A 22133-nucleotide genomic window follows, 5' to 3' on the forward strand; every position below is an offset into this window, starting at 1 on the left:
AAAAATAAAAAAAAATGGCAAACAAGTTCGGAAATATCAATAATAATGTTGAATGTTAACTTCCAGGATTTTAACAGAAAGATCAGACCAGAGTAACACTGCAAATTCAACAAAAGAGAAATTACATAAGACTGAACTGATGAGATAGAATTCTATGGCTTTTGCCTAAAACATTACTGATTTTCTTCTATGCTTTGTTTCCAGATTTAAGGATTTTGGTTTTCTTTTTAGTGGTTGATAGGTTCAGTAATTTGTTAATTTTTTTTTTTAATTGAAACAGAAACTTTTCTCCCTTCCTTGACTCCTTTGCAATTGGAAAATATTTGTGAGCATTCTTATTTTGAGGTAGAATGGTTATTTGCTTAAGTTCAATAATACAATACTATCTGTTGCCTTGCATCAGAAATTGACTTCTTATTGGGCTTTGTGCAAATAATAGACCAAATAGAAATTAATGTAGTTTTTTTTTTTTTGTAAATAAGTTAGTTTATACCTCTTTTTCATAAAAAAAAAGGTGGAATGGGGCCGGCAGGTGGCATGGTGGTTAAGGATGCTGGACTCCCACATGGCCAACTGCGGTTCAAGTCCCCGACCCAGTGGCTTGCTCTCTCTCTCTCCCTCTTCCCCCCTCCCTCTCTCCCTCTCTGGTCAAATTAAAATAAATAAATAAATAAATAAATAAAGTTAAATAAAATTTAAAAAGGTGGAATGGAGAGAAAGACGTTTCAAAAGAAAATTACAGTGAACTTGTCACTAGATTCTAGCTTTGTCCATATTTTTAGTTTAAGATATTGCAGGAATCAATAAAATTAAAAAAAATAGTATGAAAGGAAGGGAGGGGAAAAGAGAAACAAAAAACAAGTCAGAGTATGCTTAATTGACAAAAAATGAGAAGCTACTTGCTGATGATAATGTATACAGTAATGTCTTTGTCTTGACTGACATCCACGGTATTTATGCTGGAAAAAGAACTGTTGTTGGGGACCAGCAGGTGGCGTGGTGGTTAAGGCGCTGGACACTCCCAAATGGCCAACTGGGGTTCAAGTCCTGAATCTGGTGGCTTTCTTTCTCACTTTCTCTCTCTCACACTCTCACCCTCTGTCTCTCTCTGGTCAAATTAAAAAAATAAATGAATGAATAAAAAATAAAATAATTATTTTTTAAAAAAAGAAGAAGGACTGATGTAAACTGTAAAGACATGTGATTAAGTGAAAATAAAAATAAAAATATAAACATTTATTAAAAAAAGAATTAAAAATATACATGAAAGAAAACAGAGAAGATAAACTAGTTTAAGAAAAGAAAAGCCTCACCTACCCATAAATGGTGAATTAAGAACCAGTAGTATAAGGATTATATTTGGAAATATGGAGATTTATTCAAAAGTCCAAAGAAACAGGAAGCTAAAAGCTAGAAGTGGCCAGGGGGTCAGGAAGAGGATTACTGGTTTTTAATATAATGCTTTCAGTGCTCTTTACTATACACTACTACATATACCTAGGATTTGCTAAAAATTAACATTTTAGAAAATTCTATCTAGATTTTAGTATCTTGTCTTGCTATATAATTTAACCCTAATTACCTTACAACATTGATTTGTGTCGTTATTGGGTGATGAGAAAAGTCATGACATATTTCTTCAGTGCAAAAATGCATTATGACTTTCTTGATGACCCAATAGATACTAAGCTTTCTATGGTTATTTTAGAGGGTACTTCTCTACTTACCTATATTTTTAAAAGTTATTATAAAATAGTATTCCTTGTTAAGTCAGCAACAGCCTCATATAGTTTGTGTTCACCAAATTTCTTGATTACATCATTTTCTCTGTGCTTATTTTAACCTCCTGCTTTATTTGTCACAATTTTTCCAGTGAGATAAGATACGGAAACAGAAGACAATGATATCGGCAACCCTGAAACTCTACAGGACTACACTAATGTGTATATTTGTGTCTTAGTGTTTAACAAAAAAGATTTCAAAGTAAACAAAGAATGAAAAATCTTAAAAATAAAAAATGTTAGAGTAGAAAGAAAACATCTTGTAAACCTCTATGGTGTGTTTGTTTTAAGCTAAGTGTTATTATTGAAGAGTTAAAACAATTTAAAGGTTATAAAGAAAGTTACAGTAGGCTAAATTTATCAAGAAATATTTCTTAAAATAAACTTAGTATATCCTGAGTGTTCAGTGTTTATAAAGTTCACAACAGTGTACAGTCATGTCCTGGGCCTTCGCAGTCCTCACCACTTACTCACTGGCACACTCACAGCAACTTCCAGCCCTACAAATTCCATTTATGACATATGCCCTATACAGGTATACCATTTTTCCTCTCTTATATTTTTACTGTACATTTTCCATATTTAGATCTTCTTAAATACACATACTACTGTGTTACAACTGCCTAGTATTCAAGACAGTAGTATGCTATATAGGTTTGTAACTAGGAACAGACTATATCATATAGTTCAGTGTGTAAGTGGCTATGCCATCTAGGCTTATGTAAGTGCACTGTGATGTTTGCAGAATGATGACATTGCCTAATAACCCACTTCTCAGATTATGAACTCCTCTTTAAACAGCACATAGCTGCACAGTGAAATGTTCATGATGATCAGTTACTATTAATCCACTATTAGAACTGTTTACTCTGCTTATGAAGCACTATCAGCATAAAACTAAGATTTCAAACAACTTAGTCTTTTACAGGCAAAGACCTGATTTGGTTTACATATAAATAAAATATATATGTTGTAATCTTCTTCCTTCCTATCAGATTCCAGGCATTCACATGTATGCCCAGCATGTTTCAGGTCGAGTCAGGGATCTGAACACAGTCGCCATGTGGGCTCTAGTTTCCCTGTATCAGGGCATCACTGTGCTACTGAGCTGACCCCAAACCATTTTTACAGTTCTATTTTCCCTCCCCCCCCCCAAAAAAAAACAAAATCCTGAGTATTTCCCTTTATTAACCCCAGTGCTTTAACAGTTTATAGCCAAGAGGAGTTACCCAAAGATTTGTTGAATCAACTGAAGTCTACTTTGGGATTCCATGAAAACAGAAAATAAAGTTCTGAAGTGAACTATCCTACTTCATATAATCATTATGTTTCAACTCAGAACTCAAATGCTTGCTCTACTAAACTTTTAGAGCAGTGTATATTACATTCTAGTAATGTATAAACCCAAAAAGTAGTATCTGGTAGTAGACAAAACAAAAACTTCCTAAAAAGACAGACTACTGCTAGCATCAGACTTATCAGGATATAAATCTAGCATTTTCTTTCTTTCCCTTTCTTTTTTTCTTCAGAGGCAGAACAACTAAACACAATGTGGTCCCCCTTTTAGAGTTCTACACTGACAAATGTTTACTGTATTTTGATATGACTGAATAGTTTCTAAACTAGCCGAGGAAGCAACAAAGTTTCTTATTGATTATTTAGCAAATGTTTCTAATATCTATATAACAAATTGCTTTGAATTAAAGAAGGAAACTCTTCTTACATTCTAATCCCATGAATGTGCTTATTACCAGCAAGTTATTTATACAGACAAAAAAATCATAAACTACGCCTGAAATACTACAAGAACAGCTGTGGTCAAGCATCAATCCCCTCTTCATTTTCCCACACTGTCAGGATTTTGGACATTTATATATACATACACACAGTATGTTTTTCAAGCTCCCAGGGACAGGATTCCAACCGCGTTGGTGATGTGCAATCTTGCTCCTTTAACCACTAAGCTTGAGGTCAGTCACAGAGTTCTGATTAATATTTTGTACAACTGGAACAGGTCATATTTTATAGAAAGAAATACAACATTCAAATAGGAAAGAAAAACCACAGACAGGTAGGAAGATTTACTTAGGAGGGAGTATTTTAAATATCTTTGCCTTTGCTTTAAAGAAGAGTTCTCAAATGCTAAATGGGCTTAATCTTTAGTTACAAAATGGAAGATTTGTCTCAGATTTAGGATAACAATTCAATTAACATAGTATCAAGGTCCAGATGTTTTCAACTTAGTTTATAGTTATATTGCTTTAAATATTCAAGAAAACATGTCTTAATATGAGAATGAAGTAATTAAAGCAGTGTGAGTATAAACTAAGTTGAAACACATTAGTACCTTGATAAGTGTGTTATTTAATCTGTTATTTATGTAATATTACCATTCTAAAATTATTCAAAGATATTTTTATCAACACTTTGTTGAGAAGAAACAGAAAGAGATCATATAGTCCAAGAAGAAATATTTTGTTGCTAATACACAAATAAAATGGCAATATCTTAAGGAATAAACACAGAAGTTTCTCAAAAATGTTTCACAAATTTATGATTATCTTTTCAAAATGATGTTCCCACTAATCAATTTTTGTGCAAATTGAAAATTTTTCTACTTTGTGAAAGGAAAATTATATTACTTTTAAAGACCACTGCTGCTCCCTTTACAAAGAGCACTGTAAATTTTTTCCCAAAGGCATAAATCTACTATCTCTATTTTTCTATAAGAAAGGGCAACTTAAATACTCAAAACACATACTTTGTGCTCTACACTGTAAAGAAACTTAGAAATTATACTGATTTTATTACAAATGTACATTGAAAACAGTAAGTTTATCAATCCTCTGATCTACCAACTAAAATCCTTATTAAAATAATTTGATCCTATCTTCCAATGCTAAAAAAAAATCCTTTAGTAATTCCTAACTAAAATATGTTCTCTTTTTTTTTGTAGGATGCAAGTTCAATTACTTTAATTTCAGAGGGAAAAATGAACCTAAAACTCTCTCTGAAAAAAGCAAAAAAAAAAAAAAACTATTATGCATAACATTAAAAGCTCTAACCAACATAAAACCATATAGACAAGCTGAACCTGATCAGATGTAGAGGAAAAGAGCCAGATTTTTAAAAACAAAACTACAAGCTTTATTTAAAATAAAATAAAATAAAAAAGTTATTAGGCTTCTAAATTAAACAAAAAAGGCTATCTTTCAATTTTTAAGTTTCAGAAAGAGTAACTTCACAAGTGAAAGAGAAAAAAAGAGAAATCTGAGCAATTGGACAGCATTCATGTCACAATAAAAAATTCCAAATGTTTATAAAAGAAATAAACTTTGACATAATAAGCTATACACAAGCTTTCATGATAAAACAAGTACCTTAGTTCAGACTCAATCAATTTTACACTCTCTTCCTTCTCACTAGACTTGACCTCTTACTGTCTACTTCAGTGTTTAGTGTTGTTTTCCTTATTAATATAAAGCAGATTATTTCTGTAAAAAATACAGTAATTTAGAAACTTCTAAGGAATTTAGAAATGATGAGTAAGTTGTGCCAATCTGTAATAGTTGTCTACTTTGAACAGCGAACAAACATAGCACTTTGTTTGTAAACCTTGAATTTATAAATCTACATACAGATCTGAATATTAAACTAGAAAACCTCTGAATTTATTTTAATTTGAACCATTCACAACTTTTAGCTTTGTTATAAAATGTGTATGTCTGGCAAACATGGCAAATGAAAAATTTAAAACACTACCATAAAAACATATATAATAGGATTTTATACTTTAAACCATCCACATTGTAAAATACAAACACGGTAGAAATGTGGCTAATGATCCAGTCCTTTAACCAAATATAATAGGACTACTGAGAAGCTTTATCTTTCTTTTAGTATAGCTTTCTTCTCACTCAAATCCACGTAATTGACTCATTATTCTCTGTGCTATAGCTTATTGCTAAAAACAGTTTCTTTAAAAAAAAAATCTGTACATTGCAGAGTATTTTAGTTTTTAAAAGTTTTCACTTGAAAAAAGTTTTGGACACTGAAGAGAGTGGAAGGAGAGTGGGAGAGGGGAAGATTATAGGGCAGGAAATCCAGGACAAAAAACAGAAGCAAGATATTTTTGGGACACAGAAATGTTGATGATAACATGTATAGTGTTCTCAACTGGACTGGTCTGAAGTATATTTCATGTTGGGTAAATTCTCTTTACAAGCCAAATGATGCATACTGATTGAACGTATAAAAAAAAATCCCAAGCTCAAGTGGACTTAGTAAGAAAATATATCATTTCACATAAATGTTGAGTTATGTTAATTTTAGGTGCTAAAAAAATGTTTTTACTTCCTCTAAAGAAACTCTGACTTTCTGCAAGTACCATTTTTCCTTTTTTGTTTTTCACTTACTCATAAATGAAAATGATATGCCTCACACTCATAAAATCAGTAGATATTTGTCCAGTGACTCTAAGATTTCATAGGCCATCACATAGGAAAAGACCACAATAACTGGAATTGTAAGGCTTTCTTCACTCTGTATCTTCCCCATTCCATGTAACTTGGCAACAATGAAACAGAAACACTCAGACTTGGACAAAGAAGGTAGTTATAATCAAAAATAGAAAAAAAGAATAGAGCTGATCTGATACTTATCAATAGCTTGGGTTTAGGAAACTATAGTGGAAGCTGGTCTGAGAGCTGAATGTACAACCCAGGTGAAGCAGAAAGCAGAGCTGATGACAAAAGATGGCTCCATTTTGGATTCTAGAGTTCAAGGTTTTAGTGTCACACATTTTAAAAAGTCATTCTTATGTTTTTAGAACTCTCAGGATTCTACAGAGGTTGTAACTGTGGTTCTACATTATCATGTCAAATATAACTGATGGGGAGAATAAAATATAATGACCATGGAAACAATATCATTTTCTTTCTCACTTTAAAGTAAACTAATTCTCTAAGTTATATGTATCTAATTTGAGGACAACTTTAACAAAGGACATTTCATCAGTAACAACTGCAGAGAATTTCTCAACTAACTAACGTATGTGTGACTCTGGAATTAAGTAGAGCTATTGTCCTATGTAATCAATGGAGACATGTGTTTGACTAATAAGTGGGCACGTACAATGAGTAAACCAGGAGAAGCAAGACAGAGGTCACTTCTGCTAGACTCTGTTCATTGGGTATGAAAGGAAAACCATGTATGTTATAACTCAGATAAAAGATAGGCTATAAGCATACCTCTTTCTGGTGTTAAATTTTATGTTAATTTTGTACCCTACATGCAATTAAAGGCAGTAGGTCATTTCTCACATGCTACAGATTTAAATAAAAATCACGTACCCAAGCGTGCACACAATTTTACTTCCTTCTTCTCTACCCCCTTTGTGGAAGGTCAAAGTTGGCAGAAAATTGTAAGCTCCTCAGCACTTTCCATCTTCTCTGGGATGGGGAGAGAGCCAGCTCTGAGATTCCCTGCAGGGAGGCTATTGTTTGGTTCTTTTCAGAAGCACACTACTTAAAACTAAGCGGAGCCAGTTCAGTGCTAAAGACTGTGTGGGACCTTTGCTCTCACATTATTAGGCATTACTGAGCGAAATGAAAGATGAAATTTATTCACATAAACAATATGAGCAGCTATTAACAAGTATGCTTTTTCTAATTTCCCTGGTAGGTAGGTATTCAAGGGCTGCATAACATTAAAATAAAACTGCATATGGAGAACATGCATTCCCACAAAAATATAAACCAAAAAAATGAAGAAAAGGATATTTGAGAGAACATGAAAATTCATTAAAGTATGAGAAAAAGTAATACAGCATATAGTCAACAAGTACTAATTATCAACCTGAAATATTTTAATGTGTGTTATACAACTTGATGTCTAGAGATGAGTCTATTCTGACTGAACGGTATTTTCACATAGTTGATACCACAGAATTACACAGTAATATTTTAAATGCGTGAGTTTAACCTGTTCTTAGAATTAGTGCAGTTACTAGATATTTGGCAATGTTTCTCAACCAACACACATAATCAGTATTTCTATTCACTGCACTATATACTTTGTGAAGATGTTGACTCGCAAGGCTTAGCATTGGCCTGTGTGGTGTAAATTATACCTAAAGCAATCTAAAAACGTCAACAGTGTGTTAACACAGTAGTGCTAAAACGCCAGATAATATATATTTCTTTTTTTTAGAGAGGTTTTCGCTATAGGGCACGTGCGCTCGCCAGATAGACAGAGGGAGACATAGAGACAGAAAGCGAGAAATCACCCCCCGGCGGGGTGGTCATGCCACAATCCCCTCTCCTCCATTCTCCCCTCAGGATCTTGGGCATGTATGCACATGTGCCTGGTGTGAGGTTTTCCCTCTCCTCCATTCTCCTCTCGGGATCTTGGGCACGCACGCACACGCGCCCGGCGTGAGATTTAAGCCACCGGGTCCAGGACACGAACCGCGGTCGACTACGTGGGAGTCCAGCGACATAGCCATTACACTAACTGCTGGTTCCCTGCCCGGTGTGAGTTTTAAGCCACTGGGTCAGGGATGCGAACCACGGTCAACTACGTGGGAGTCCTGCGACACAGCCATTACGCTAACTGCTGGTTCCTAATAATATCATATATTTCAAATGTTCTTCACTTATAGCTTTAAAAGATGGTTCAGTGGTCTCTTGATTATAAAAGATATAAGACATGCATTTTTTCAGTTCATGCCCCAAACCTGAACCACAAGGAAAGTAAAAACTCTCAAGAAAAAAAGGATTAGAAAACAGAGAATGGCAGGATTGCAGAATGGATGAAAACAGTTAAGACTGGTTGAAAGCCTACACCAGTAGTAACTAAGACTTCCCAGATCTTGTTTAATCATATAAATTAGGTGTGTCCCTTCACCAACTCTGGTAGAACCTGTAAGAACTACTATATGAAGATAGTAAACTAGAGAGGATTGCCTTGGGAGTAAAATGCTAAAGTTAGGATGCCAATGAAGAGTTCAAGCACACAGAAGAGATGACATAAATGTCTGCCCATTGAATGATGAACCTTTGATCCCTCTTCCCTGATCAACTCCTGAAACACTGGCTGTCACTTACACAGCTGAAAGAAAGAACAATTCCTCTCTGGAGAAAACGATCACCTAACAATCTGCACATCCTAATACTTACAGATTCCCCCCAAAAACTGCCAGATACCTACTCAATCATCCACAAAAAGGTCCAGATGCACAAGCTCTAGCCATCTGCACAAACTTCCAATCTTTCAGTGCCTTGAATATAAATGATATGTAACAGTCACCAAGACATTTGAGAATAATCTCTGAGTGCAATTAAAGCTAAAAGGGGAGAAACCCAGAAAATAAACAATGCAAGGTACAAATTAGAATTTAAATATACTAATATGCTTATAAAGAAAACAGATATTGTAATCCACAACCGAAGAATGTTACAGCCAGGTGTGATGGCATGCACTTACAATCTGAACTACTTAGGTGGCTGAGGCAGGAAAATAGTGCATTTGAGGTCAGCCTGTGCAACACAGAGAAACTCTGCCTCTTTAGGGGGGGGGGGGGAAGAATGGTATAAAAAAAAATTCAAAAAATCAGAATTTTAAAAAATCATATAAAAATTGTTAAGTGAGGGAAAGAAGACAAAATTAGCAGGAAAAAATTTAAAACATATCAAAAGTGGAAAAATGGGTAAAGATTTTTGAAGAAGAAAAAAGAAGATAAAAATTTAAAGTATCATTCAAGAAGATCAAACGTATCACTAACAAGAGCTCCTGTAAAAGACAGAAAATAGAGAATCTTACCACAGACACCATATAACATCTTTTCTTTTTTTGGAGAGGATTTCGCTATAGGGCGCGTGCGCTCGCCAGGCAGACAGAGAGAGACAGAGAGACAGAAAGCGAGAAATCACCTCCCAGAGGGGATGGTCACGCCACAATCCCTTCTCCTCCATTCTCCTCTCGGGATCTTGGGCACACACACACATACGCCCGGTGTGAGTTTTAAGCCACCGGGTCCGGGACGCGAACCACGGTTGACTACGTGGGAGTCCAGCGACACAGCCATTATGCTAAGTACTGGTTCCCCCATATAACATTTCTGAACAAAAACAGCAGATAAAGCACACCATTTACATTTGGCAGTGGTATCTTCCAGGCTCATCTAAATAATGGCAAAGGAATCTTTTATTAAGTACATAAGTACAAATGAAAAAAGGAAAAGCAATCATATTTTTAAAGCTTTTCAAAAAGCAGATAAAGAGAAACCAAACAGTGATGCAGTGTTAAAACGCATCTGACCAACATGAAAAGGTTGCTAGTTCATATCCAGAGATCACCCTGAGTAAAACAGGCAGATGTGCCCATAATCCAGGCTGGTTAAGGCTGGCAGTGGATTGTGGCATCAAAACCTTCATGGGGTGCTTTATTTCTCATTTATGTTATAAATAAACTTTAAAAGAGAAGAAAGGCAGAGCCAGCAGATGGCATGGAAGTTAAGGTGTGGGATCCCACATGGCTGGCTGTGAGGTTCAAATCCCACTTAGTGGACTGAAAATTACACCTGGCATGTGTGCCTGTGTGTCCAAAATTCAAAGAGGAGACTGAAAGAAAAGGGACTGTGGCAAGGCCATGCCCCCTTGGGGGGTGATTTCTCACTTTCTCAGTCTCTCCTCTCTCTAGTGACACACATGCTCTGTAGCAAAAACTAAAAAAAAAAAGAGAGAAAAGAAGAGAGATAAATAAATGGTACCAACTAAATAGAATAGAAGCTGAATCACAAAGCCAAGAAGCAATCTGATTTTATAGTGGAACTCCCAGACATAGGAAGAAAGTGGTCAAATGCCACAGAATTGTCTATGCGATAGTAAAAGAGCCATTTACTGTGTGTGCTGGTGGTAACAGGGGGAAGTTCAGATAGGTACTATTAGAAAGAAGTGTTTTCTAAAGATCAACAGCTCAATTTGTCTCCAAATTTAAGAAGTCTGGAGATTTACACTTTGAAAAGGGTATAAAAGATCATCTCCAGAGTTGGATGATATTCCCCAAGTTTCAATTCAGCTTTTCAGTATCTCACACTCAAATATGGATAGACAACCATAGATTACTAGGACTCGTTGAGGGAAGTCCTTAAAATAAAAGACAGCCACCAAACCAAATAGCTTAGATACTTGGCGGAAAGCATAATTTAACAAAACCTGTTATTAATATCTTAAATCGACATGAGAAGATAATGTAACCAAAAAAAGGAGAATTCCATGAAGGAGGTAGGGAAACAGAAGTAAAGGAGCTCTTTAGAATAAACAACTTCAGCAAAATACAAAATTTGAGAAGGGTAAGAAAATTTCCCAGGGGGAAAAAAAAAAAGAATGTGAAAAAATAAAACATGAATATGGGTCAGTCCCATGGCCTAATGGTTAGGGGAACTGGATCACACACGGCCAACTGTGGTTTGAATCCCTCATGTGGTGGCTTGAGAAACAGGCCAGGTGCATGTGTACAGGTAACCAAAATCCTAACAGGATGCCATGCCCCATTGAGGGGTGCTTTTTACCTTTCTCCTCTCCTCTCTCTCTCTCTGGTGAGTGTATATACCCTCTGGCTTATAAACAAAAACTCAAAAATATATAAACAAAAGACATATGAAAGGTGGTTAAGGGCACTAGACTCCAACATAGCAGACAGCAGTACGAGTCCCTGGACCTGGCGGCTTGCTTTCTTTCTTTCTCCCCCCCCCTTTGGTCAAATAAAATAAATAAAGGAAGAAAGATAAATACATTCTTTTTAAAAAAACATATACTGTGGCTTAAAGTCATGCCGGGCACATGTGCGTGAGTGCCCGAGATCCAGAGAGGAGAATGAAGGAGAAGGGATTGTGGCGTGGCCATTCCCGCTAGGGAGTGATTCCTCGCTTTCTGTCTCTCTGATTCTGTCTTTCTGGTGAGTGCATGTGCCCGTCATGTGCCCGATAGAAAAAAAAAAAAAAAAAAAAAAGTTTCCAGAATATTAAAGTCATAGTGCAAGGTATTAAAACAGATCAAATAGAGCCTCAGAGTCAACAGGTAGCATGGTGGTTAATGGCACTGCACTCCAATGTGGTCGACCACGGTTCGAGTCCCAGACCTGGGGTGTTTGCTTTCTCGCTTTCCCTCTCTCCCTCTTTCTCGCTCTGTCCCTCTCTGGTCAAATTAAAATAAATAAATAAATGTTAAATAAAATCATTCTTTAAAAAAAAAAAACACAAAACAGATCCCAAAGGAGGCACTTACATCATAAAATTCCAATATACTAGGTAGCTAGATAAATAATATAAAAATTCTACATAGAAAAAAGCAGGACATATAAAAATCAGAAATTGGAATGAAAATGGGAATCTTTAAAAAGAATGAAACTTCAAAAACAACAACATAATGCCTTCAACATTATCAAGGAAAGAATTTTCAACTTGGAATTCCATCCCAGGTCAAAGGATCAATTAATATTTTGAGTAGAATAAAAATATTTTTATACATGCAAAGTCGTGGGACCAGCAGGTGAAGTGGTGGTTAAGGTACTGGATTACACATGGCTGACTTGACCATTCGAGTCTGTGACCTAGCAGTCTGAAAAACATAGCAGGTGCATGTGCATACATGGCCAAAATACTGAGAGGAGAATGGAGAAGGGATTGCAGCATGGCTATTCCCACTGTAGGTGATTTCTCACTTTCCCTCTCTATTTCTCTGTCTCTCTCCAGTAAGAGCATATGCCCTGTGGCAAAAAATCAGAAAAAAAGAAATGCATGGATGCAAAACACATACTATTCATGACCTTTCTGAAAATGATATTGGAAGCCATGTACCACCATACTAGGAGGCAGACATGGAACATAAAAAAAAAATAAATAAATATATAAAGAGCTCCAGCTCAGGACAGATGTAACGGCAATCCCTAAGAAGAGGATAATGAGGGAACCAGCAGTTAGCATAATGGCTATGTTGCAGGACTGCCACGTAGTCGACTGCGGTTCGTGTCCCGGACCCGGTGGCTTAAAACTCACGCCGGACACATGTGCGTGCGTGCCCAAGATCCTAAGAGGAGAATGGAGAAGGGACTGCGGCGTGACCAGCCCCCCTGGGGGGGTGATTTCTCGCTGTCTCTATGTCTCTCTCTGTCTGGCGAGCGCATGCGCCCTATAGCAAAAATCTCTCCAAAAAAATAATAAAAAAGAAGAGGATAATGATACCAGAGACAGTATGGGAGGAGAGTGGGAGATGGCAGAGGGTAAGAGAAAGGGAATCAAGGATGAGGAACAAAAAGCAAAACTATAGGAAACAAGAAATGGAAAATATGTTGATGTGCTTGATTGAGCAAATATACAGTATACTCTGGATAGAAAATCTCATTTTGTATGTTGTAATAATGTACAGTTAAACAGAGTAAATAAATAAATTTAAATTAAAAAAAAAAAGAAGAGGATAATGAGTCGTCTCAGAGGTGCAGCTCTTCATCCAATAGGCAGGTCAAATATTGATCTATGAATAATTTACATGATCACACAATAAACACTGAATAATCTTCAAAATAGTGACATCACTATATGTGGAAGAAGAGATAAACAGGAAATGATCGGTAGTAGGTGGCAGCCCAGAAAGATTTACTGAATCCTCATTTCCAAAGCGAAATGCCTAGTTATTGCCTAAAAATGAAATCACTTTATGGCCTTGTAACCATATAAAAATATGAAGGTAAATATCAAACAGAGAGAAGCTAGAAAACATTGCTTCTGCAGAGGAGGAAATGGAGGAGAAAGTTGGGAACTTGTTTAATTTTAATAAAATAAAAAACAAAAGAAAAAAAAGCATTTCCCAGTATCAAAAGAAATGAATTTCTAGATTTAATGGATAAACCAAGAACTTAATACTACATGATAAAACTTTAGAATACCAAAAGGATATATAGAGAAAAGGTTACCAAAAGGAAAAGGACAGTGTGTGTATGAGGGAAGGGTAGATATACACAAAAAGCAAAGGAAATCCACTTTCTTAAGAGAATTGAACATTCTGAAGGAAAGCTATTTATTTCTCAGAATTTCCCATTTTTAATTTAGTATAGGGAAAAAACTATTAATCTAGTATGGGGGAAAAATAAATTTCAGGCATGCAATATTCCAAAAGAACTTTCTACCCTAAGAACACTACAGGGAAAAACATTCTGCCAAAAGGAGTAAACCAAAAATGGAATCTATAACCAGGTACAGGGAATTTTAGGACAACAGGGAAGAAATTCACAGGAAAATAACCAAGAAACTGAAGGCTCCAGGAGGTTAATTCTATGAGAAAACAAAACAAAACAAACAAGATATATAATAACTAGTGAGGTTCCACTAATTTGGTGGATGAGTTTAGTTTCCATATAACAAAAATTAAAAATTATTCAAGGAAGGTAATAATACACTACAATACTTAGCTATAAATATTTCCATAGGCATACCATTGTGAAACTGACCTCAAATTTAATAAAATGTCTATTTGTGGAGAATGAAGGACGGGGAAGAGGGAGAAGGTGTAATATATAAAACTAAAGTAGTACCAGTATCACATAATATTTAAATGTATGTGAGAAAAATCCCAAAGAAATACCTAAATGAGGTGAAAGTGGCTGCCTCTATAACATTAGACTTGGGTAAACAAGGAACTGATTTCATAGCACAACTGTTAAGCACTTTGCACAGAAAGTTGGATGCTAGGCTAGCAGGTGGTGAGGTGGTTAAGGTGCTAGATCCTACATGGCTGACTCCACAGTTCGAGTCCCAGATCCAGTGCCTCGAAAATCATGCCAGGCGTGAGTGCATGTGTGCCCAAAATCCTAAAAAAGAATAGAGAAAGGAATGCGGTGTGGCCACCCCCCTGGGGAGTGATTTCTCACTTTGTTTCTATCTGGTAAACGTACATGTCTTCAGAAAAAGAAAGAAAAGAAAGCTGCGTCTTACATGACTGATCATGATTTGAAACCTCACCCAGATGGCTTGAAAATCACACCAGGTGTGAGTGCATGTATGCCCCCAAATCCTGACAGGGTGAAGAAACAGGAAGAACTTCAGCATGACCATGTCCCATTGGGAGGTATTCTCTCCCTCTCTGACTTCCTTTCCCACTCTGGCTGGCACATGTATACACCCTCTGACAAATTAAAAAAAATAAAAAGAAAGAAAGGAAAGTGAGGGAATATGCATCTTATATTTACTTTTTAAAGTTATTTATCTATATTACTTTGATTATTTTCTCAGCTATATAAAGAAGTTCTCTAAAGACCTAAAATCTTTTTCAAATCAGAAAGATCTGATGGTGTTATCTGCAGAAGGAAAAAATAAATCGGCAAATTAATAACCACGATGTTTTGAAGGATACATTGCAAAAGACAAAACAAGCAGGCACCAGACTAAGCTGATATTCATTTCCTGTGTAGGCTTCATAAAATTGTAGTAGACTTCAGTTACTAGATATACAACTGTGGCAGCCACTGTAAAACCCACCAGCCATTGGTATTCTGGAAAGTAATGCAATGCTGAAAAATAAAGGTTAATAATTCTTTTCACTAAAATTTTCATAAATTGGGTATAAAAATTTACAAATAATTAACTTTAAGTATGGTAGACTTTGTTGATTTGCAATGTAAGATTGGTATGAAAATCTAAAAATGTAGGAAGCAAACCAAAAACATTAGCATCCAAAACTAAATTTTAATACTTCCTAAATTAAATATTAAAATAAACATGAAATGATTACTAAAAAATACTTAAGTTGTTAAAAATATGATTGCAAATGCATAGTGATTTCTCAACTGATAAGCTATTTTTCACAGAAACTCTAAATCAAGATTTTATAAAAGGATCTAGTTGGGGCTGGCAGGTGGCATGGTAGCTAACGGCGCTGGACTCCCACATGGCCAAACACAGTTCAAGTTCCAGACCTGGCATCTTGCTTCCTCACTCACTCACACACTTTCTCTGTCTTTCTCTGGTTAAATTAAAATAAATGCATACATATAGTTAAACAATTCTTAAAAAGAAAAAAGGATCCAGGTAAGATATCCACAATAAAACTTATCTAGAATGTAACACTCAGATTATTGATTTCTGTGAAGTAAAAGTTAAATATCATGTTATATTGTTAACCATATACTAACAGAGGACTAGTAATTTTATGAGTTACTGCAGAATGAGGTAAATAATTTTTATTCCTTCTGCTATGCAAGAACAGCTGGTAAAAACATCTACTGATTTTCCCATAACTCTTCAATGAATCATTCCATTCTGCAGTTTACATTAAAATTAACATTCTCTAAAAGTAAACACAATATTTTCAATTTCTTATACAGTACTGTGCAGAAATTCTAGATTATTTCTATCAAAATGTAGCCTAAAATATTATTTTTTATTAAATCTCCTAAAAATGTGGAAGTGAATCAAGTATACAATATCCAGTCCTATGTTCCTACTGGCACATAATAAAATGGTCTACCATTGCTTTGTAAAACTTTTAGTTGTTAAGACATAATAGAATCACACCTAAGGAGACAATGTTTTTTTCAAAAAGTATTTTAAAAATAAAATACCATTCAATAACCTTAGAAATCAATATCCTTATAAAAAAGTATTATATAAATAAAATACCATTCAAAGACCAATCAAAACAAACTAAGGAAAAAATATCATTTTGAAAAGGTGACATCATGATTTTTAAAATCCTTTTATCATCAGGTAAAATTATTTGCTTCAAGTTACTCACTACTTTAACTGCTTCAGGTTTTCTGTTGTAACTAATTTATCTTCTGAATATGAGCCTGAAGATTTATCCTAAAGAGATTGCAGAATCCCTACCTTTAATACCCCTTCCCTCTAAAAAGAAAAAATTTAAAAATTATTAACACTGAGCTTTTTTGAGTAACTTTCTAGAAGACAGAAATAAGTGGACAAAATAGACATTCATTTATCTAAAGCTTTTCAGTTTTTGTTTTAGAAGTGAAAACAAATACTCAATAAACTATGGCAAGGTCACATTAGCCCAATATCAATTTTTTAAGTTCATTAAAATAGCCTTGTTCTCACTGGCTGAATCTACCATATACAGCATGGAACCTTGCTAAAGTTATTTAACTCTTCTTTCTAATGAGTTAAGAAAAAATACATACATACATATATATACACATATATATGTGTGTGTATATGTGTGTGTGTGTGTATATCTATCTACTTCATAGTACGAATAGTAAGGATGACTTAATAAAAGCAGAGTACTTGTAACAGTGTCTGATACTCAATTTTAAGGATGTTACTGAAGTTAATTAGCTGGTCATTATTCAATAAACATTAGCTATTAATAAAAAATGACAATAACTATACCAGAAATCAGGGAGAATGTATTTATGTTCTTATATTTATACATGCCTGTGAACATTGTATATAAGTAATCAGACATATAGGATGAGACAAGGACTAATCAAAAAGTCCAAGTGCTAAATGTTTAAATGTTCAAATGCATGAAGAATAATTAAAAGGAAAATGGAGATGGCATGGCCAGCTTTAAGAGTCTGAATGACACTAGGCAGTGGATTTATACTTTTGTGACATTTTTGAAGTCTAGCATACTTTCTGAAGTCACTTACACACATAAAATATCTAGACATAACAATTAACTTCAGAATATTTTGAAGCTACCTTTTCTCACAAAGTAAGTCTCTATGAGATGCTAGATAAATCTGTTACGGCTTTTTGATGGTGGCTTAATTTATCCAAGAAGATTCAAATTACATAATGATACTTTATAGGACATTACCAAAGTTATTTTTTAAAACTATATTATTTTCTCATTTATCATGTAAACTGCTGGTTTTACACCTGATCGAATATCAAAACCACTTAGAACACTTAAAAATACAGATTCCCAGAGAATCTTTATTTTCTTCTTATTTTCTTTTTCTTTATTTTCTTTTAAAAGAGATTTTGCCTTAGGGCATGTGCACTTGTTGGAGAGCAAGAGAGACAGACAATGAGAGGGAAGGTAAGAAATCATCCCTTAGGGGAAATGGTCATGCCACAATCCCTTCTCTTCCATTCTCCTCCTGGGATCTGGGGCATGCACGCCCAAGTGACCAGCGTGGTATTCAATCTACCAGGTCCAGGACTCAAACCGCATTTGGCCATGTGGAAATCCAGCTACATAACCGCTATGCCATTTGCTGGCCCTGAGAATATTTTCAAAGTGCCCCTCAAGTGATTTTGATGTCTAGCAAGGTTTGACAACTAGTATTTTAAATAATATCACCTCAGATGCTTTCCTCTTATATGGTTCAAATAATTTCATATATATTTCCTCTGAAACTTAAAATAATTAAGTCATTACACAATTATGGAAATGAAGGGAGAAAACTAAATGACTTATTTAAAGATATCCAATGGACAAAAGTGAATCTTGAATAAGTTAATTTTTCTGATTCCTAATCCAGTTCATTACTCTAAAACTGCTTTCCTTTCCACTAAATGTGAAAATAAAATTGAATTATTGTAAATATAGGTAATTCAATACAAATATAAACATGAGGTTTTGCCAGCCACATTATAAACAGAGCAGGCTGGTATAGATAGATGTCATCTACAATTTGAGATACTAAAATCTGATTCTGAGTTCAACTTAATAAACAGAAACTGAATAAGAAACTTGTTAAATTAGCCCCTTTTGAAGAAAGAAAAACAAAATAAATTTCGTGACTAGAAAAAGAAATTTAATTCAAATAAAGTCATTTCAAGTTTCTAAATTTTTAGAGTTTATACTCTATAAAATTGACTTAATAATTAGGAAAACATATATATTTTAAAAACCCTAGTCGCAATAGATAAAATGAAAGTACTTTCACTACCGTAACAGTCTGAGATCTACAGAACACATTACCAAAACTTCCCTTACCTAAAGTATCCACTTCTGTAACTGACTTTGTTTCTAGATGAAGGTCAATATCCTTTGGAATGGTTAGTGGCTTACTTTCAATGTGACCATTATATTTCCTATAAAAATCAGACAAGTGACACAAAAAACAAGTTACCTACACTGTTCATCCAAGTGCCTGTTTCAAACTAATTACAAATGACACTTTAAGTTTCACAGTGAGAAAAAGAAGTAGAATTTCTAATATTTCATCAAAAAGAGATAAGGTATTCAAAAATAGTATTTAAAAGAGGACTTTAAAATGTGGATGTAAATTACTATGAGACTATACAGATTACCAGGGAAACAATTTCAGAAATTAGTGACAGCAACAAAATCTTGCTGGCTAGCTTATTAGCATTTCATACCCATTTCTTCTAGTCCCTCTTTTGTAGATTTAGACAAACTAACATTTCTCTATTTAGGCACAAGAATTAAAGCAAATGAAGATAAAATGTACTTCCCTTTGAAATGATTTGTCTACAGGCACACACACATACATATAAACAAATCTATAACTACATACAACTCAGAGTTGAAGGCAATCTATTTATTTATTTTATTTTTGAGAGGTTTTTCCTATAGGGTGCGTGTGCTTGCCAGAAAGACAGAGGCAGACAGACAGAAAGCGAGAAATCACCCCCCCCCAGGGGGGATGGCCACATCGCAATACCTTCTCCTCCATTCTCCTCTCAGGATCTTGGGCAGGCACACACATGTGCCCGGCATGAGTTTAAGCCACTAGGTCCGGGACTCGAACAGTGTTCAACTACATGGGAGTCCAACGACATAGCCATTACGCCAACTGTTGGTCCCAGCAATCTATTCCTTAAGATGTTTATGCATGAGGAGTTCAGAAACATTGAACAGTTATTTTTACTAAAAATCACAGATGAAGGAAAATAACAGAAGAATTCTTCAGGTATGGATGGACAATTCCTAAATTTAATTTTTAGTGATAATCAAACATGTACAGAAAGTAATAAATTAGCTTTAATAACATTAATTTCAGCATTATAAGTTTGTGTTTGTTCTTGAATAAATGCTGAGAAAACCTTAGTAAAAAATTATTTCATGTGAATAAATCAAACAATTATTGCTACTAGGAAAAGACAGCATCATTAGTGTGTCTTTCTATAAATATAAAGCATGTTCAATATATAAGAATGATGTAAATTAACAAATTGATTAAAAGACATACAAATTTGGGACCAGCAGATGGTGTCATATCAGCAGTGGCAAATGCTTACTTTGCTGGATTGCAATGTAATCAATCATGGTTCAAATCCCAGACTTCGTTTTAACACTCACGCCAGGCGCGTGTGTGGGCATGATCAAAATCCCAAGAGCGTAATGGAGGAGAAGGGATGACGGCATGGTCATCTCCCACAGGGGGGTGATTTCCCAAGTTCTGTCTCTTTGTCTCGCCAGTGAGTGCACTCAACCTATAGCACAATTCTCTCTCTCTCAAAAAAAAAAGACATATAAAAGTTTAAGTATTTAAAAAATGACTACTGTAATACATAACAACATTTTACAAAATATTGAATAGGTAGAGGTAGAATAGTTCAAAAGAAACACAAAAACTACAGATTAACCTGGATTAAAATCCTAGCCCGTAACAGTTGTGTGAACTTGGGCAATTAATTTAATAGCTCTAATTAACATTAAAATTAGTGAAGTGTAAATTAAATTATTATCTAATAATTGGAGAAGTTATATGAATTATGTAGACCTGGGTGCAAAACTGTTTTGGAAACTGTATAAGGCAAGACTATTTTATTAAAGCACCTAACTACTAGAATAAAAGCAAAGAAGCTTTACGATTAATATTCAAATGAGCTTCAAAATGTACATAAAAAATTAATAGTAATAAGAACAGAAAAAAGTCTTTTCAAATATCCAACTTCATGTTACATAATCATTAATGTTTAAACTATTTTTAAGCACCTACAAATATATCAGGCTGGGTTAACATAATATGTTAGTTATCATGCATATCAGGGTCCCCAACCTCCAGTACACAGACCCAGCACTGGGCCATTCAAGTAGATGAGCAGCAGGACAGCAAGAGAGGTTTCATCTGGATCTCCTTCACTCCCATTACTGCCTGAGCTCCGCCTCCTGTCATATCAGCCCTGGCAAAAGCCCCCAGATGGTACTATCTCAGTGTGGGGGAAAAAAACCTCTGGATTCCCATTGATTCTGCATTATGGTGAGTTGTGTAATTATTTCGTTATATATTAAACTGCAATTACAATGTATAATTATTTCATTATATATTACAATATAATTAGAAATAAAATGTACAATAAAATGTACAATAAATATAATGCACTTAAATCATACCAAACTGCACACTCCTTCCACTCTAGTCTGGTCTGTGGGAAAATTGTCTTCCACAAAACCAGTCAACTTGCCAACCAGTCCATTGCCAAAAAGGCTGGAGAACCACTGATTTATATGATACATGTAAGAAATTTGGTGACAACTTGTTGTTACTGACATTCTACAATATATTAGAATCATGACTGTAGAGTCAAAGACTTAAGAAATCCTCCAGGAACCTCAGCTGAGGAAACTCAGATCCATTCAGAGATACTAACTAACATGCACTTTCCTGAGAATTCCACTCAGCTAGAGATAAGAATTTTTAACTGGAAATGACTATGCTCAGTGTTTCTGTTTCAAAGAAAGCAAATGTAATCCATCCAGTGAGGTTTATTAAAAAGCTCTTCTCTCCATAAACTTTAAGCATAGACATAATATTAAGAACTTAATGAAACTTATAGTTTTATTTTATACCCCTTTAATTTTAGAAATGAGGAAACACTCCGAAAGCAGGTCAATTTGCTCAATAACATGAAAGGAAGTGGTGCTTAACCTAGGGACAAAACCCACACCAACTGATATCTCTTAAACTGTAAGAAAAACCATGGGTATAGGTCTCTCATCATCGACACGCAACTAAATTCTCTTTAATATGATGGCTACATTGTATTAGTACACAATTCTTAAATAAAATAATCAGTTTTGTGCTGATATTATAAGATCACTACAAATTGGATTTTTAAGGGTTTTAATATCAAATTAACTACTTATAGCATAATCAATAAAGCAAAGTATAAGAATATACTTACATAAACTATGTTAAATATTTAATCCCTTTCAAACTCATAACTCACCTGTCTTTTTTGCTTTTTCCTTTTTGTTGCTTCCCTGCAAGAATTCTTAATTCCTCTTCTGTAGGATGTTGATACCACCTCAAACTAAAGGGAAAAAAGAATCCTTTTAAAGAAAGCATGTAAAATCACCAGAATTATTCACTTATTCTACAACTACTTATTGAGTTTCCTACTTGTGAAGACCCTGT

At 34.7% G+C, this 22133-nt stretch overlaps 1 protein-coding gene across 7 annotated transcripts in view; it reads right to left on the reverse strand.

Annotated features, from left to right (window-relative positions):
* The window catches only part of TMEM161B (transmembrane protein 161B), a 95460-nt gene that overhangs the window by 28712 nt on the left and 44615 nt on the right, over window positions 1-22133 (reverse strand). For 4 of the 7 annotated variants that reach the window (XM_006167806.3, XM_014583927.2, XM_027767993.1 and 1 more), the window contains 3 exons: window positions 21946-22029; window positions 18743-18840; window positions 15188-15344 (listed from right to left, as the gene is read on the reverse strand). In XM_006167806.3, coding sequence (XP_006167868.1) covers window positions 15188-15344; window positions 18743-18840; window positions 21946-22029 — 339 coding nt within the window. The remainder of the gene's footprint in view (window positions 1-15187; window positions 15345-18742; window positions 18841-21945; window positions 22030-22133) is intronic. The other 3 variants (XM_027767996.1, XM_027767997.1, XM_027767995.1) reach the window with 1 other exon arrangement.

Source organism: Tupaia chinensis, unplaced genomic scaffold (genome assembly GCF_000334495.1).
Source record: "Tupaia chinensis unplaced genomic scaffold, TupChi_1.0 Scaffold145147_1, whole genome shotgun sequence".
Lineage (NCBI taxonomy): Eukaryota > Metazoa > Chordata > Mammalia > Scandentia > Tupaiidae > Tupaia > Tupaia belangeri.